This window comes from Alosa sapidissima, chromosome 19 (assembly GCF_018492685.1).
Source record: "Alosa sapidissima isolate fAloSap1 chromosome 19, fAloSap1.pri, whole genome shotgun sequence".
Classification (NCBI taxonomy): domain Eukaryota; kingdom Metazoa; phylum Chordata; class Actinopteri; order Clupeiformes; family Clupeidae; genus Alosa; species Alosa sapidissima.
In genome coordinates this window covers 23,130,602-23,144,545 of record NC_055975.1, presented here as the reverse complement: position 1 = coordinate 23,144,545, position 13,944 = coordinate 23,130,602, and the positions used below count along the sequence as shown (strand labels likewise).

General features: G+C 46.0%; 1 protein-coding gene across 1 annotated transcript in view; it reads right to left on the bottom strand.

The window, feature by feature from the left end:
* Positions 1-3,439: 3,439 nt before the first annotated feature.
* Positions 3,440-13,944, bottom strand: part of gfra4a (GDNF family receptor alpha 4a) — a 123,176-nt gene continuing 112,671 nt past the window's right edge. The window contains exons 7-8 of the mRNA XM_042072466.1: positions 5,110-5,297; positions 3,440-3,688 (exon numbers count right to left, since the gene is read on the bottom strand). Of these exons, the coding sequence (XP_041928400.1) occupies positions 3,548-3,688; positions 5,110-5,297 (329 nt within the window). The 3' untranslated portion in view covers positions 3,440-3,547. The remainder of the gene's footprint in view (positions 3,689-5,109; positions 5,298-13,944) is intronic.

Sequence of the window (13,944 nt, the reverse complement as noted above, 5' to 3'; positions counted from 1 at the left end):
CAAGAAATGTCAGGTGCCACATCATCACATGCAACAATGAATCAGTAAAGAACTCCAAAAAAAGCAGCTTTCTTCAGTTATATAAGGAGATGTGAGATGTGGAGAAGTTTTGCACAGTGGATTGCAGTGGCTAGCCTTGACCGTGTGGTGCAGCTTATCCTGCAGATGAAATCTCTTTAGCCTCCCCTGGCTGGCGACACCACTTTTGGCCTGAGTGGCTCTTAGTGCTGCTGGTCTCAGTGTGTGGCCTGGATGGAGCTCCTCAGCCGGCCGGTGCTTAGCAAGACACACACTCACAGTCCTCAGCTGCCACCAGAGATGCCCCTAAACCTAGGAAATGCCATCGCAATGTGTAATGGTAGCCAGCTGGTACCTGATTTTTCAGTCCCGCACCCGCCCGCTCCCGCATTAATGTGTCATTTTTAGTCCCGCTCCCGCCCGCATCTGTAACATGATGTCCCGCTCCCGCCCGCTAAAGCCCGCATGCAGGAGGGATAGCCTATTCAGCTTTTCTTTCTGTCTCACAAAAGGAGCACACACACCTGAGAAAGACTCCAGATGTCAGTTTCTTGGTTCTGAATGTAGGCTAACAACTGAAGTAGGCTAGGCCTAGTCTGGTGCCCTCTTCCTTTGTCATGCTTTCGATTTCGAGTTTTGACAATGAGCAGCAGGAACAAATTGAACCCACGTAAACGACAATATAGGCTATAGGCCTGCTATCCGTCAGTTATGCTTAAACCCCATTTTTTAATGCTGCCTAACAGATCTCCAGATCTCCCTCCCGATGCCTTAAGAGGTGTGCTAGTAAGAAACGCTAGCACCTGTGGAGTTTAGCTCCTTACGAGGCGTGCTAGTAAGAAACGCTAGCACCTTTAGGTCCTTAAGAGGCATGCTAGTAAGAAATGCTATGAAAGGTATTAGTAACACAACAACTGATTTTTAGCGAGGTGCTAGCCACTGGCAATAAGTTTAAATGGTAAGAAAGTGCCGCACACTCAGGCTCCATATGACAGGTCTTTACTTAACTACAATAAACAACCCCATATATCTCAATCCCAATTAGTGCACCTGGCTACAAGGCTTCCCCATTAGAAATGCTAACACCTATGGGCTCCCTTGCTAGCGTGCTCGCCTTCCAATACTGAGGTGCTGTTAATCGCAGGTTCGGGATTGAGGGTTGTGGTCAAAACAACACAGGTTACATATGTCAAACATATATGTGGGGTGAGAAAGGATGACGGATGCTTATATGTTTGTACTGGGTGTGTGTTTGTGCTCTGAACAAACAAAAAACAGACATGTTTTTGACCATTTTGTTATTATCATCTGGCAGCTTTATTTTTCAGGAAATAACAGATACCAAAATCCACACACTGATCCCCCTCCTGCTACTGTGCCACATGAATCTGATAGGACAGAAGTCTATGGAGAGGGAGGGGCTTGTTATATGAGAGCCCCTCCCCACTTTGTGCTTCCTCATGGGAAATTGAGTCTTTCTGAGATTCAGGTAGGAAATAGGGTATCTGCTCAGCAGTCCAATCACCAACCGAGGAGACTTGGAGGAATCCACTGCATCACACCTGTCTGACCACCCCAGGGATCCAGGGGTCAGCAGGGTCGCTACCATGGTGATGGTGCTGAGTGTCAGATGGTGATCAGAAAGATGAAAGTGGCCATGGCTGTGCTTCTGTCTCTTAAAAGTCTGTCTGTGCTTTTCTGTCCAGGTTCACCACAAGACGATCGAACGAAAGAACAAAAAAAAAAATAGGAAAGAGAAGAAGAGGAGTAGAACTAAGCAGTCGCCCTCCTCGCCTGGGCATCGATGTGAAGTCTTGGACGCATGTTTTTTGTTTTCTTTTCGCCTCTTTCCTCTTTCCCTTTTCCTGTCATCCCCTCCAGGACTGTATGCTGTCACTTACCCCGGCGTCTGGCGCATTCCAGCGACGTGGTGGAATGCGGATGAGTCCTTTTTCAATTTTTCTCAGTAAACACGCTATAGCTGCGAGGCTTCTCCACCGCTGCCCTCCGTGTTTGTGTACAGGTAATTCTCCCAGACAGACGCTCTTGCCTCCTATCCATGTTTGTGCAATTACAGACCCGCCGTGCTGAGCTGATCTGAATGCAAACACTTTCCTTCCCCAACACCTCCAGCCAAACGCGTAGCGCTACACACCTCCAGACACGCATAGCGCTACACACACACACACACACACATACACACACACGAGTGAGCGCAGGGTTTCAGATTCAGCTTTACAATCAGTCGCTGTCTCAGCTGTACACCTTCTTATAAAACGGCCCGTTCAAAGGCATTGCACAAACCCTGAGTGGTCAAAACACATGAGTTTGAAGCAAAACAGTTGCAGTGTGTTAGTGTGCGTTTCATCTTATCCTTTTGATGATGTTTTATCCTAGGTTCATAGCAGATGCCGCCATTTAGACAGAGAGGGGATATGAGGGATATTATGAAAATAGATAGCCTTCATCTCCATCCTCATCCTCACCTGTGCAAGAGACACCTTGCAAAGGCATCCACCATCCATCTCACACACGTCACAACATTTGTGTAGGGCAACATAAACACATAGATGCAAGCGTGTGTGTGTGTGTGTGTGTGTGTGTGTGTGTGTGTGTGTGTGTGTGTGTGTGTGTGTGTGTGTGTGTGTGTGTGTGTGTGCGTGCGTGCGTGTGCATGTGTGTGTTGGACACAACATTATTGTCTTGTCCTATTATGGTGAATACACTGGTGTCCGAGCCAATATATAATATCTCATCACATGAAAAATAAAACATCTAAAATGAATAGAACGACATTAGAAAAAGTTCATTCTGTACAAGAGCGAAAGACCCATATCTGTCTATTTCTTTAGTGTGAGCTGCCTTTGAGTCCATCTCACACACACACACATATACTTACACACAAATATATACACCAATGCTGACGGTAATGTATAACTGTGTGATCCCACTGGATGGCTTTGTATACATACATGTCTATGTGTCGGGTGTGTGTGTGTGGGTGTCTGTATGTGAGTGTGTATGTGTGTGTGTGTGTGTGCTCCAATGATAGTTTGATTCAATGATAGAGGGTGAAAGTTCAGGTTTGAAGAAATCTCTGTTTGGGGCATTAGTCCATATTTCAGTTCCTCAGATCATCACCATTTCTCTCTCTCTCTCTCTCTTGTAGTCCTCTATATCTGTCTCTCTCTCTCTCTTGTAGTCCTCTATATCTCTCTCTCTCTCTTGTAGTCTCTATATCTGTCTTTCGTTACGTTCTTCACTCGGAGGGGTTGATGAAAAGGCAAAAGTTCACAAACAAAGAAGGTGACAGAGAAAACACACACACACACACACACACACACACACACACACACACACACACACACACACACGCGCGCACACACCCACACACACACGCACGCACGCACGCACACACACACACACACACACACACACACACACACACACACACACACACACACACTGCAGTTGTCCCATGCTCTTCCCAAGTCCACTGCTTCGTACTGTGCTCCTATCCCATGATGCCTCAGTGCAGCCACAGCAGTAGCAGAAGGAGGGGGAGGGGCCAGGTGCTGAGGGGGCCATGGGCGGAGTCAGCGCCGTTGTCCGGGAGACCTGGCGATGGAGGTGAAGAGTCGTCTCCCCACAACCTGTTCCTCTCGTTCAACTGAGAGAGAGAAGGAGAGGGAAGGAGAGAGTCATGGATTGATGGAGGGAGGGACAGAGATAGGAAAAGAAGGGAGATGGAATAAGAGAGAGAGGGTCAGAAAGGAATGAGGGAGAGAGGGAGGGATGAAGAGAGAGAGGGGGGGTAAGGGATAGAAAAAGGGATAGGCAGAGGGAGAGAGGGAGGGATGAAGGGAGAGAGGGAAGAGAGAAAGAGATGGAGAGTCACTAGGGAGACACAAATAAACGTAGAGGTGGAATTGAAGAGAGAGAGAGAGTGCGATAGGGAGAAAACGAGTGCTAGAAAATTCTATTTAAAAGGAGCCACACAGGCTCTTCCTTTTTAACCAATTTCTCCTTTCGCTCCCAACACACGACTCGGCCATCTCCCTCCTCGTCTCTCTCTATCACTGCAGTCATACATCACTCAGGCAGGCACACACACACACACACACACACACACACACACACACACACACACACACATACACACACTCACACACACACACACACACACACACACACACACACACACACACACACACACACACACACACACACACACACTCACAGCTGTCTCTTACACACACACACAGACACACACTTACATTCTCAGCCTTCTCTTAAACACACACCCACACACATACAGACACTCTTTTCACTTTCTCTCTCTCTTTTCCACTCACATGAACTCTCTTACCTGCATTCTCTTTCTACCTCTCCCACTATTTCTCTTCACTACACACACACACACAGAAACACGTGCAGACACACACACTCCATTTCATAATACACTCACATATCCTCTCTCACTCTCTCTCCCTCTCAAAAACACTCTCTCTCTCACTCTCTCTCCCTCTCAAAAACACACACTCTCTCTCTCTCTCTCTCTCTCTCTCTCTCCCTCCCTCTCAAAAACACTCTCTCTCTCTCTCTCTCTCTCTCTCTCTCTCTCTCTCTCTCTCTCTCTCACGCACAGCCCTGGTTCTGGCCTGAATAAGCCCAGGGTAATTCACACATCAGGAGTCTGCTCAGCTCCCCATGGGAGCCCTGGCGCTACAGAACCTGTTAATTATTCCCCATTGTTAAAACACTGCGCTCACACCACTCTCTTTTCATTTTCTCTCACTCAATCCACCCCTCTCTCTCTCTCTCTCCATCCCTCTCTCTCTCCATCCCTCTCTCTCTCTCCTTTTTCTCCCAGAGTTCTCCTCTACTCGCTTGTCTGGGTCTCGCAAATTCAAAGAGCCTTCATGCATGTTGGGGAACAGAACAAAATATGGCCATAACTATTGCGGGATTTATGTGGAACAAAACATGCCACAACAAATCAGGAAATCAATACAGAGGCACTCTCTATTTCTTCCATCTATTCTTTCATCTTTCCTCTCTCTCTCTCTCTCTCCCCCCATGATTGCTCACCTGTGTGGGAATCTGAGCGCTCAGGATGTTCTGCTCTGTTTCCATGGCGATGGCAGTTGTGGTGCTGGCTGTTGTCTGTCGACGGTTGTGACTGTTGGTTGCCGAGGTGGTTGCCAGGACGGTCGCGCCTGGTTGGTTGGGCTCATGTTTCTGGTCGGTCCCATTCCCAAATGCCAAGATAGCCCGCTCTGATTGGACGAGAGACGCAAGCAAAGCCGTGTTAGTTTAACCGTTACTGTTCATTTAGATCCTGTTTTTATGGGTTGATTATATAACAAGGTCTACATCAATTGCTCTGTGTCACTTTCAGGACATCAACCAACCAATGTCTCACCATGTTCACTTCCCTTTATAGATTGCCCGCGTCTGTTGAACGGCACTATGCAGATTATTCTACCTACCTCATGTGTTAACGCAAGTTAGATTGACAGTGTTTTATATAAACATGTCAGACTGCTGTCACTGTTCCTCCACACGCTTTGGTCAGCCTGACTTGAACTCTGTGACATCCAGGCGTATGCTGACGTCCACAATTGTGGGGGAAGTGGAGTTCCATTTTTGGAGCTCCTGTATATGAAGAGGTACATGCATTGGCATTGACTCTGAAACTATGTGAAATGACTGAGGGTCTGACTGTAAGCAGTTATATGTCTGTGAATATGAAACACACACAATAGCGCTTTCATATTCTACCTTATGGCTGGATCTTATACATATTCAATTTGAGGTGTACTGTTGTGCTTTGGTTTTGTTCTGTTTCTGCCATGTGAAACCTTGTGTGTTCTATTCTAAAGGTTTTACCCACAGGAGATGAATCCTTCCGCTCCCCAGTCTCTCTCTTGTCTCCTGTTCTTATGCTGTGACAGTGTGACAATGATGCTGCATTAGCATGAGAAGGAATAATAACACTTTGATCCCATTTAAAAGAACAGTTCACACCAATCGCCATGATAAATAACCATCTATATGACCTTAAAAGCATGTGTGTGTGTGTGTGTGTGTGTGTGTGTGTGTGAGAGAGAAAAGAGAGAGAGAAAATGATGCCCATATCCTCTCATACCTCATGCGCGCTTTCTGGTTTGCATATATATTTGAAGGTGTGTTAGAGTGTGTGCACCCACATGCCATCCGGCTGCTTTGCATATACATAAGTGTGTGTGTGTGACTAGCAGATATCAGAGGAAATGTGTGTATGGGGTCACCTGGCAACTTGGGTGAATATGTAAGTAGGTGTGTGGTGTGTGGCTACATGGCAGGCTACTAGTTTGCATAAAATTTGTGTGTGTGTGTGTGTGGGGCATGCGGCGGCACTGTGAGGGAGGGGGGGTGGGGGCTAGGACAATTCCAACACTGACAGCTCCACGAACTTCGCATCCGGTGTGCAGGTTGTCGCAAATTATTCAGACATAAAAAACACTACTTTCCTGAGCCATCCATGTTGCTGTGAAATGGATAAGTCGCGCTATCTTCAGTTTGATACCACATACACATGAATGTGCATATTTACACAGTGTGTGTGGGCTAAGGTGGAGCAACGCATCACCTCTGAGAAGCCATCGGCCTGGGTTCCATTCCAGAAACAGATGTTGTAACACATACAGCTTCCAGTGGCTCTGATCTGCTGCTGCCTTGCTGCTGTAGCTCCAAGTTGTTAGTTACCCTTTGAACACACTTTTACCCGTATCAGTTTATTAACCTAAAACACTTTAATTCGTGTTTGAAGTTTTTGGTGTTCACAGGTGTTTAGTTCAGTTCCGTATTTTGTGTTCACAGGTGTTCACGTTTTTGTGTTCACAGGTGTTCACGTTTTTGTGTTCACAAGTTCAGTTCCATATGGGACTCATGGAGCCAGAGGCTCGGAATTCATGATGAGCATAAAGCAAAAGATGAAGATAAGGACAGCTAAAGGTAAAGGTGATGATAAAGGATAATGTTTAGGCCACTGGTCATTAAAAAAAGAATCGCGAAGAATAATAGCCTGAATCTTGATGTGAAGAATTAATGAAGAATGACTGTCGAACTATAGGCTGGACTGCACTTTTTACACTATTATTGCCTACCAAAAACATGCCCTAAAAGAAACGTTACCTGAAATATAATTTAGAATTTAGAAATATCAATAGAATTTTTTCTGTATTTTAAATTCCAACTCTTTCATTAGCAGTCTGAATAAAGGGGGATATACAAGGCAGAGACCTAAAACTATTCAGCGGTACACAATTTCACAATCGTTTGTGATTTATATGCAGGTTTTTTGTGTGCACATTTTCTCTGAATCACACATACAGTCCTTCAGAAATGATCTTTGATCAAATGTAGGATGGTTTCTGATTTGAATAAGTGAGGCCCCAGGTGCTCTGGTTTTAAGATGTAAGCTGGAACTGATGCAACCGGGCTATGAACAGGATGTGAGATGCTTTACTTGGAATAATAGAATACTGGACAAGTGTTACTGGAATGTGCAAAGAGCCTATACTACCATACAGAGACCTCCTGTGGCCAACTCAGATCACAATACAGTGTTCTTAATTCCTTCTTATGAAACATAAGAACGTATATTTTAACATATATCCTTTTATAGTACAGCCTTTTTAAAGGACAAATACCATAACCATAAAACAATTGACAATGTGTAATTTCTGAAAGGTTGTTTTCTCAGTTGTGACTGGAATGTCTTCCACAGTCAGGATATAGACTGACAGAAGCAATACTAGGGTACAGTATATGCATTTTAGCGAAAAACATAACATCAAAAAAGGAAGTTGTCATCAATCCAAATAACAAAGCTTTACAAAACACACTTTTTTCCCAAAGTGTGTTTTGTAAAGCTTTGTTATTTGGATAGAAAATAGGATTTGGGTAAAAAGTGTGTGTATGTTACAGTAAATCCCACTGACTTTACTTGACTTTAGGAAATGGAGATGGGCTGGAGAGAATACAGATGGTACACTTACGTATTTTTAATTTGCAACAGGCATCTAGTTGGGAGACGCGTGAATGCTAATAAACCAGAATGCATTCATTTTCATTTGTCTAACGTGTGCCTCCAGACCTGATTACTTCAGCATGAAAGTCACTCCAATTAAAGGAGAAACAGTGTGAAGACGTGAACGAGGATGAATCACGTTCGCTCATTTGCCCCGTTCCCCGCTCCGCTCTCGACCCGACGGGCCACGATGACTCCGCGGCTGGGGAGCGCCAACGTCGGCGCCAGGCAGAAATCGATAGAACGACGTTCCAGTGAATTAAGTGTGCAGAGGACGTATGAATCACAGCGAGAGGAAGCAAATTGTCTTGGGAATGTGTGTGTAATAGTTGCAGCAGAAGACAGAATGAGGTGATCGATGGTCTGATGGGAATTTTCGTGGTGTAGATTTGCTATTTAGTGGCACGTTGTAATGCTTAGAAAAATTATCAACAAAGCACCCCCCCCCCCCAAAACACACATACACACACACAACAGCATACCCCATTGGGATGCTGGTATTTATTTGTTGTGTGAGTTGAAATGGTCCTGAAATAGAAACAGCCCTTCCTCGAACACATGGGATACTTAATGTTTCAAATCTTCTTTTTAATATGACTATTTCTCTCCCCGGCAGTAATGAGCTCGGGCTTTCATCTATTGAAAATATTCTCTCTCGTCTCTGAAGTTCAGTCCTCCGCAAACTCATCAAGTGGTAAACCTCAATCACACCATCACCATATGGCACACGCGGCAGAAGAGGGGGGAAATCACACGCCCGTTGCCTGGTCACCGTTGGCTAATTAAGACGCGCAATGGAGGACGTTAGCGTCAGCTCTGAAGTGGAACAAAGGATCGCCAATTACAGATGGACAGCTGCTGGTCATATGCGATGAGAATAGAGGCCTATAGAAGAGGAAGTGCCGTCTGTCATTTTTTATGCAGGAGGCAAACAGCGAGGATCAGTTCATTGCCCATGGGTGTAAACTGCAGGTACACTTCAGGGCACTGTGTGTGTGTGTGTGTGTGTGTGACAGAGAGAGAGCCTGCCTGTATGTATGTCTGTATATCAGCCAATATGTGGCTTATCCATTGAATTTAATTCATATGTGTATATGTGTGTCCATCTGTCTATCTGTCTACTCGTCCACTTAGGCGTGTGTGTGTGTGTGTGTGTGTGTGTGTGTGTGTTTGTTTGTGTAAGAGACAGAGAGAAAGTGAGTGTGTGTGTGTCATCATATTGATGCTAATTGAAGTCGCTCGCTCATGGCAACACCAAATTATTGTGGGGAAACAAATCAATAGCCGTTGCATGCTGCCACTTCCCCATAGCGCGGCAAATGTCACATCTCGCCCTGAGAGCGGCTAACGACTAGCGGCCACAGCCAGACAGAGATGAAGAGAGAGAAAGAGAGAGAGAGAGAGAGAGAGAGAGAGAGACAGAGGAGGTCAGAGAGGACAAAGAGATGGAGGGATGAAAGTGCCTGATGGAAGAGAAAGTAGGGAGAGAACAGAAACCAGGTGGGAGAGAGAGAAATGGAGAGAGAGAAATGGAGAGAGAGAGAGTAGAGCAGGGAGGAGAGAGAGATGGATGAAAGAAAATGATAGCAGAGAAGGATGGCATGAAACAGAGAGAGAGAGAGAGCAATTAGAACCAGAAAGAGAGGGGAGCAGACAAGAATGAAACTAGTATGACAGAAAAAAGGAAGTGATAGTGTGACAGTGATGGAGGCGGACACAAAATGCAGGGATAGAGGGATAGAGAGAGATGAGGAGAGAAGAGCAGCTAGGGAGAATAAAAGAGAGCAGGTGAGGGGAATGAATAAGGACAGATAGAAAACTAAAAAGACCTGAGAGAGAAGGGGAGGGGGAGAGAGAGGGAGAAAGAGAGAAAGATGGATAGAAGGATGGGGTGAAGAGAGCTGATAATGAGAGAACAGACATTGTTAGCAGAGCAGAACGCTTGGTGGATCGACAGCCAGCTTTCACTCATCCCTCTCTCTTTCTCTCTCTCCCTTTCTCTTTCTCTCTCTGGCTGTGTTTATGTCTCTCTCTCATGCATACAAATGAACTAATGATGAGGGTGTTGGAGGTGGATAAGCCATTTTCTCTCTCACTCTCTCTCTCTCGCTCTCTGTGAGTGTGTGTGTGTGTGTGTGTGTATGTTACGTTTTGGACTCAGCAGTATGTGCACATGTGTGAGAACTAATTCACTGGAGCTGGTACTGGGGCCCATATGCAGAACAGATGCAGCTCCACCTCCACCTCCACCTCCTCTTCTGTCCTCTCGCCTCACCTCCTCTCCCCTCCTCTTCTGTCCTCTCTCCTCACCTCCTGTCCTCTTCTCCTCTCTCCTCCTCATTCACTCTTTACTCTATCCTGCAGGTACATCAGATCTTGATGTATGTGCACTCCTACAGCATTGGTTCATGACATTGTGTGAATACATTGTAATAAATATGTAATTACATATTAACTACATGCTAACTAACAGCAAAAGATGTACAGAAACAATTCTTCCATGATTCTTACCATGTTTAGGGAGCTTTGGAAATCTATTAGATTATGTTAAATTATTTGTGAGGTGATAGTTATTTAAGCAGAATATTAGTATTAAATAGTGTGTGAGTGTTTAGTTTGTGCGTGTATGTTTGCAGGGGTTGAACTGCACAGGGACAGGTTGACAGGTTTTAGCCTGCAGTCTGCTGGAAAAATGGCAGTTGTGTGTGTCTATGTGTATGTGTGAGTGTGTTTGTATGTGTGTCTGTGTGTCTATGTCCGTGTGTGAGAGAGAGAGTGTGTTTTACTGTGTCTGTGTTGAGGCCATGCTCGGCGGGGACCCTTTGAATGTGTCAGCTGTGTTTTGTTTGACACTTGAGCGCTTTGCCCCTGAAACCCTTTACTTCAGCTTTTCCCCCACCCTCTCTCTCTCTCTCTCTCTCTCTCTCCCTTTCTCTCTCTCGTCTGCTGCTGTTTTTCCTCTCTTACCTGACACTTTTCCTCTATCACTCTCATCCTGTCTTTCTCTCTCTCCCTCTCCTATTCCCTCGTTCTATTTCTCTATCCACTCCATTAGGTTTACTGCAGGAAACCAAATTACACTCAATTACTGCCACATCAGAGGCCAGAAAGAGCACTGTATCAGCAAACTAACCCCATCCCTGCACCTCTGAGCACACCAGCAGGGAGAGAGGGATAGAGAGGAGTGGAGAGAGGGAGAGAGAGAGAGAGAGAGAGAGAGAGAGAGGGAGAGACGTATGGTGCTTGTGGAGTGGAAAGTGGAAGAGGGGAGACAGTAGAGGTTTGAAGAGAGATATAAAGAAAGAGGGGAGAAGAGAGAGTAGAGAAAGAGAGAGAGAGAAGGGGAGAAGAGAGAGAGAGAGTAGAGAAAGAGAGAGAGAGAAGGGGAGAAGAGAGAGAGAGTAGAGAAAGAGAGAGAGAGAAGGGGAGAAGAGAGAGAGAGAGTAGAGAAAGAGAGAGAAGGGGAGAAGAGAGAGAGAGTAGAGAAATTGTGAGAGAAGGGGAGAAGAGAGAGAGAGTAGAGAAATAGTGAGAGAAGGGGAGAACAGAGAGAGAGTAGAGAAAGAGAGAGAGAGAAGGGGAGAAGAGAGAGAGAGTAGAGAAAGAGAGAGTAGAGAAAGAGAGAGAAGGGGAGAAGAGAGAGAGAGTAGAGAAATAGTGAGAGAAGGGGAGAAGAGAGAGAGAGTAGAGAAAGAGAGAGAGAGTAGAGAAAGAGAGAGAGAAGGGGAGAAGAGAGAGAGAGTAGAGAAATAGTGAGAGAAGGGGAGAAGAGAGAGAGTAGAGAAAGAGAGAGAGAAGGGGAGAAGAGAGAGAGAGTAGAGAAAGAGAGAGAGAGTAGAGAGACAGAGAGAAGGGGAGAAGAGAGAGAGAGAAAGAGTGAGAGAAGGGGAGAAGAGAGAGAGAGTAGAGAAATAGTGAGAGAAGGGGAGAAGAGAGAGAGAGAGAGAGTAGAGAAAGAGAGAGAGAAGGGGAGAAGAGAGAGAGAGTAGAGAAAGAGAGAAGTGGAGAAGAGAGAGAGAGTAGAGAAAGAGAGAAGGGGAGATATAGGAGAGGTGATAACATGGACAGACGGAAGAGAGAGCAAGACAGAAGAAAGGAAGTAATGAACAGATAAGGCGAGAGACATCCCTACCCCATTACCTTCAAGCAGGACCCCTGCTGTCTCAAAAAAGCCTCACCAAATACAATAATGACATAGCACGGCTACCTGGGGGGAAAAAAAAATCAACTTCCGGAATTTTCCTTCTGTCTGTCTGGAGAAGTGTCTGTCTAAAGCCATGGGATGGCGACAGGCTACAACACCACACAATCGCACCATCACACCGCCATCAGGTCTGCCACATTTCACTGTTGCGAGGAGCGGAAGCAGTTAGAGCAGTTAAGGTAGTTAAAGCAGCAGCCTGACGCTGACTGCAGCCTGCTGTCTGACAGGAGCTTCACACACAGCTGTACGTGTGTGTGTGTGTGTGTGTGTGTGTCTGTGTGTGTGTGTGCGTGTGTGTGTTTGTCTGTGTGTGCGTGGGTATGTGTGTGTGTGTGGGTATGTGTGTGTGTGTGGGGGTATGTGTGCGCGCGCGTGTGTGTGGGTATGTGTGTGCGCATGTCTGTGTGTGTGCGAATGTCTCTCTCTCTCACTCTGTGTGTGTGTGTGTGTGTGTGTGTGTGTGTTTATGGTGTGTGTGTGTATGGTGTGTCTGGTGTCTGCTGTGACTGGTCCTCCTCCGTCTGTGTGACAGTGCGCCATGTGCACAGAGAACATAGAGAAGGAGCCTTTAATCCTGAGCAGAGGGGGTTAATACACAACCACGCGGTTAATACACACACTCACACGCCACTCATGATTCACTGTTTAGGACATGTCTGGCAAGACAGGAAAAGACAAATCGCAACTAAACATTCCCTTTCTTGCTAAATGTCAGTCTATCACATCTGTGCTGTAACTATGATGCATTGTTTTTCAGCAGCTCCGGTTTGAAGTTTTGATCACTAATGCTTTGTGCCTCTACTGCTGCCTCGACATTTCTAGCATCGCATTTTTCTGTCAGTGCAGCTGAAGTGCTAATGTGATCTCCCCCCTTGCAGATGGGGCTTACCCAAGTTTACATCATTTGGCCTTTGTGTAACTTGCTGTGCTGTGCTGAAATGGTTCTTTCTAAATCTTAATACATGTAACAACAGGGCTGGAAGCAAATGACTGACAACCAAAACTCTTTACTCTCTCTCCACCCTTGGAGTTTGTATACTCAGTGTGTATGAGAGAGAAACAGAGCGCTGGTGTGTGTGTATGTATTTGTGAGCAAATACAGTATTTGTGTGTGTGTGTGTGTGTGTGTGTGTGTGTGTGTGTGTGTGCAGTGTGTGTGTGTGTGTGTGTGTGTGTGTGTGTGTGCAGTGTGTGTGTGTGTGTGTGTGTGTGTGTGTGTGTGTGTGTGTGTGTGTGTGTGTGTGTGTGTGTGTGGGTGTGTTAGCCCAGGGTGTGGTTCATATAGAGAGAGAGCTCTTGCTGCCCGTGTGTGCCGCATCATGCTAGTTCCTCAGGCTAACGTGAAAAGAGCCGCCATGTGGATCTCAGCTGGGCCCTCAGCAGCGTCCTCCCAGACATCCTTCACCTCACCGCACGACACGCACTGGCCGAATTTTAGCCAGCCACCATCTATCAGCAGGACAGCCGGCCGCTTGACAGACACAGTAGGAGAGGGAGAGAGAGAGAGAGAGAGAGAGAGAGAGAGAGAGACAGAGAGAGAGACACAGACAGAGAGAGAGAGAGAGACAGAGAGAGAAAGAGAGACATAGAGAGAGGGAAGGGCTTAAGCCTGTCAGGCTCGTTTTACTGTACTGTAAATGCTGGT